The following is a 4,759-nucleotide window of genomic DNA, read 5'->3' as shown; positions in this document are numbered from 1 at the left end:
TTGTTTTCAGTCCAAAATAGATGACACAGCAGAAGAATCTAGTATTAAAGAAGTACAAGCTGAGGCATCTGTAAAAGTGGAAGAAACGTTAGAAGATATTTCAGTCGAAGCTGAAACAAGCTACTGAATAGCAAAGGGTTTGAATCAAACTACCTGTTTTTCAGTATGGCTATAAATGTTAAATGCATTATTTACAAGAAATTGAAACCTAAACAATCATTTTAAGTAATCCTATATAAACAGGTATAAAAAATAAGAATATATTCACGCAGTTTCGAACATTGGCGAAAAAAAATGAAGCGTTTATGCATAAATGTATTTATGAGAAAACTATACAATATTTTAAATGAATCCTTGTTAATATATAGAATATTGATGCTTAGACTAAGCTATTATCTCGATTAATAATCCTATTCGCCAACTTTGATTTTTAATTAAAATGTAGTCCTGAGAAAAAAATACTTCGATAGCAAATCTCAGATTTCTCTAGCTTCTTTACTTTAGCTTTCGTATTTAATTAAAAATATTCTTATTCTTTATACCTATTTATATAGGATTATTCGAAAATTGTCGAGGTTCAAATTTCTTGCTTTGATTTCTTTTTTTTCTTTTTCTTTTTCTCACTCGAAACTGGTTCCTCCACCTCTTCAGCAGATACTGTTTGTTGCAGCTCCTCGCTTTCTTTTTCCTTTTTCTTTTTCTTTTTCTTCTTACCTGTAAACAAAAATAATAAATTCTTATTTGGACGGCTATTTTATTATTTATTACAAAATTGCGCGATTTAATAGAATAAAAGTCTGCTTAATTATGAGTCTAACAATGATAGAACTTAATGAATTAGAATGTTAATTACAGATTCGAAATTACAGAAATCTGTTTAAAAAAATCTTGAAATATCTTGTAGCTACTGTAAAGAGAGATTTAAACCTGTATATATTTTTTAAATGTTTACAGTTTTTGCAACATTACTTATACATTATTTTCTAGCCGAATCAATTAAGATATTTAATGGTGAAATATAAAAACTGAAAATCAACTATTATATTCGATATTTATTCGAAACTTTGTATACGCATTTTTATTTTTATAGTTACTTTCACTTGTTCCAGCTTCGACTGGAACATCTTTAAACGTTTCTTTTAGAGATGCCTCAGCTGGCGCTTCTTCCTTAATACTAGAAGCTAGTGATGTGTCATCTATTTTGGACTGAACACAATATTTCTTGCTCTTTTTTGGAACAACGGGTTCCGTTTTTATTTCTGCACCAGAAAATTCTCCTTGTTCTATATTAAATTCTAAACTATGTTTCTTCTTTTTCTTAGACACAGTAGTCTGCTCCGTCTTCACTTGTTCCTCTTCTTTAACATTAGAAGCTCCTGCTATGTCTTCAGTTTTGAGCTCTAGACTATGTTTTTTCTTTTTCTTCGGTATAGTAACCGACTCTATTTCCGTTTGCGGTTCTTCCTCCTTCATTTCTTCCTTGATCCGTTCAGAACTCGTGCTGTATTTCTTCTTCTTCTTTTTAGGCACTTCCTCGCTCTCCTTCGTTTCGATCTCTTCAATTAATGGCCTCTTCTTAGTTGTCAGTGTTGAGTCTACAGATGTTGAATACTGCATGTATTCGTTTTTGACTTGATATTTTTCGAATTTGGCCTTTGCTTTGGCAGTGCCACTTATCCGACGGATATTACCTTCTTCAAGCACTCTTAATCGTGCCTCCAATTTCACTTTGTGCTCCGCGCCAAGTTCGAAGCTTGTAGTATCTCCCAATGCATCAACTCTTGTTGCTAAAGAGGCTTTTGCTGCCAACATTCTGGATATTTTACCCTTGTTTTTGTTCGAGGACTGTCCGACAAGTTGTGAATGATAGATCAAGCCATACTTGGGTGTGTTCTTCTTCGATTTAAGAGCACGGAACAGTGCCTTCTCTGCACCGAGAATTTGTAAAGTAGATGCTGGATGTTTAGCAAGACTTGTCAGAGAACCGGCCTTAGATATCAGACGGGCACCGATCAGATCGCCGACGAGAACCGTCAGGTTTGGCGCTAATGCCATCATCCTAGTCTTCAAATAATCGCACAGCTGGGATCGGTATTGATGAAGCTCAAGTATCTCAACACATAAGCATTGCATGTGTTCAGCGTCGTATTCCGAGATCTCTGAGCCCATCGAGGTTTCCGCCGCCTCCTTCACTCTCCCCTCGACTTCCTCTGTCAGAATATCTGACAGATCACATTTGATAGCGTTCTCTCGTTGACCAAGTATATGCATCGTCTTTATGTACTGAAGATTGTCAGTCACGATTTTGCCTAGCTCAGGAAAGTGCCAACCGTACCATTCGCGCGCTCGCATTATGTAATTATTGAGCTCCTTATCCAGATCATCCAGCAAGCATACTGCCTGTATTACCATGGTATCGACTTTGTCGGGTGAGAACTTCAGCTTGTATCTGGAAAGATTGTGCGCCAGGCCCAGTGTCATGGCTGTCCTGTCTTTCTCGGTCACCCCACTTATCAAACCATCCAATTGACTTCTGATGCATCGCATCAACTCCTGCACTGCCGTGTTGCTTACACAGGATAACTGCAGCTTATCCTTGATGGCACAGCCCAGTTTGGCATCTGCAACCGCCAGCTGTTCATGAGCCTCGATGCAGCAGTTCCTGAGCGTTTTCTTCAAAGATTTGGATAACTTGCTGTTTACAAGCGCCGTAGCGGCGCATAATGCTTCGGTGGTGTCCTCAAACTTGTGAAAGTACGTTAACTTAAGTCTGTAAAGCAAAAAATATATGAGGACCATGATACATCAAATAAAATAGTACAACTGGGGCTATAAGAAGTAATAGGTTTGTTTTTTATTGCTACATAAAACATATACTTATTTCACTTTAAGTACAAAAAGTGTACACTAGTTCAGCTATAAAAAATAAACCTATAGATTCTTGAAAGAAAAACTTACAATCTACTGGCGGCTTCTGGAGTCTCAAAGTCCTTGTGAAGATCCTCCGACTGGGCGAGTTTGTTTTCATCTAGAACCTACAAGCGAATTGTCATTTAAATCTATAATATACAATATGTAATAATTGTAAAAGACAATAGGATCAAATAATTTATAAAATTAAAAATAAAACAAAGGTTACGAGCCAAGCTATACCTTAATGCTGGATTAACTACAAAAACATAAGTTTACTAAAACAAACGTTTTGACCCCTATTGGGTCATTCACAATGATGAAATTAAATACAATTTGAAATCAACGACTCAATTGAAAAACAATAACTTGCCAATACATATGATGACTTACACGGTAAATGTAATAAAATATAAATTTATCATCGCATATGTACAATTTTGTTATGGATGGTTTGGGGCAATATATATATAAATGTGGAGAAATAGCTGATGAATATTCGGATAATATGTAAATACGTTACAGCTACAGAGCCCCACAGCGAGAGAGAAGCAAACTGCATCACGTAACCCGGTCTCCTCTGATTGGATCTGGGGTACGTTCCGTTACTCGCACGATGCGCATAATGCATCGTTTATCCTTGTTGCTCACCAAATGTTAAACAAGGACAATGAATGCATCATGCGCGATACGGAACGCACCTCTGGTAATCGAGCTCCGTATAGCCATAATGAAGATATGCCGTTTAGGTTAAGGACATTGCAGACAAATCTAATATCCAAACTAGATTTGTCTTTACTAATGAGACGAGTGCTGGATCTCAAGGCATCTCAATTTTTCCGTATTTAAATGATACTCTTAGATATTGCATTACTAGATAACAGACAATATTTAAAGTTGGTCATTTGTTGGTTTGAGAATGCAATTCAGAACTGTTGCGACTGCGTTTTTAAAGCCACTTTGTAAGATAACCGTTTAATGACCACCATGCGCTGTAACGTATCTACATATTACCCGATTCATCAGCTATTTCTTCACGTTTATATATTGCTCACAACCATCTATAACGAAGGTGTACATACGCGATGATGAATTTATATTTTATTACATTTACCGTACAAATCATCATGTGAATTGGTAAGTTATTATTTTTCAAATGAGTCGTTGATTTCAAATTGTATTTAATTTTGACATTGAGAATGACCGAAACGATCGAAAAGGTGGTCGAAACGTTCGTTTTAATAAACATGTTTTTATAGTTAATCCAGCATTAAGATCTAGCTAGGCTCGTAGCCCTTGTTTTATTTTTAACAATATGTAATATTATATATTACATATTAAACAATTTCATTGTATATGCGATACTCCTGCTGGCAAATAGAATGAGTCAACACGTGCGCATTCACTTAGGTTAGGATGTCCGGCATTTTTGATAAATTTGAAATTACCTTAAATATCGCGTAACCGGCCGAGGTCTCGAACAGCACCAACATTATTACAGCGTTTTTTTTACAATTTAATGATCGTAATAATCAATTTCATACAATTTTCATGCCAACAAGTAAATGTAACGTCCACACCACGTCCTCTTCCGAGTCTTCTTAAATTAATGGCTCCGGTTCAAGGCCCGTCTACAATACACGGAGTAAGAAGTAAGAGTAAGAAATTGACCAATCACAGTCGAGTATTCTTCTCACATTCGACTGTGATTGGTCAATTTCTTACTCTTACTTCTTACCTCGTGTATTGTAGACGGGCCTTAAAATTCTATTGTAGATCCGGACTTACCCCGGATCTACAATAGGTGTTTTAAGCCTTAAGCCGTAAGAAATTGACCAATTACAGTCGA

The 4,759-nt window shown here is 36.2% G+C and overlaps 1 protein-coding gene across 2 annotated transcripts; it reads right to left on the bottom strand.

Moving 5' to 3' along the window:
• Window positions 1–345: 345 nt before the first annotated feature.
• Window positions 346–4,511, bottom strand: LOC108764819 (nucleolar protein 58-like). Of its 2 annotated transcripts, XM_018513205.1 has the most exons (5): window positions 4,359–4,511; window positions 2,959–3,035; window positions 1,426–2,770; window positions 1,095–1,320; window positions 346–714 (listed from the first exon to the last, which is right to left on the bottom strand). In XM_018513205.1, exons 1-5 carry the CDS (start codon window positions 4,401–4,403, stop codon window positions 578–580), a joined length of 1,830 nt encoding a protein of 609 aa, XP_018368707.1. In that variant the 5' UTR covers window positions 4,404–4,511; the 3' UTR covers window positions 346–577. The 2 variants fall into 2 exon arrangements, with proteins under 2 accessions (XP_018368707.1, XP_018368706.1); XM_018513204.1 differs by having other exon boundaries at window positions 348–714; window positions 1,095–2,770.
• Window positions 4,512–4,759: the final 248 nt, after the last annotated feature.

This window comes from Trachymyrmex cornetzi, unplaced genomic scaffold (genome assembly GCF_001594075.2).
Source record: "Trachymyrmex cornetzi isolate Tcor2-1 unplaced genomic scaffold, Tcor1.1 scaffold454, whole genome shotgun sequence".
Lineage (NCBI taxonomy): Eukaryota > Metazoa > Arthropoda > Insecta > Hymenoptera > Formicidae > Trachymyrmex > Trachymyrmex cornetzi.
The sequence above is the reverse complement of the archived record's forward strand: the minus strand, read 5'-3'. Positions and strand labels throughout refer to the sequence as shown.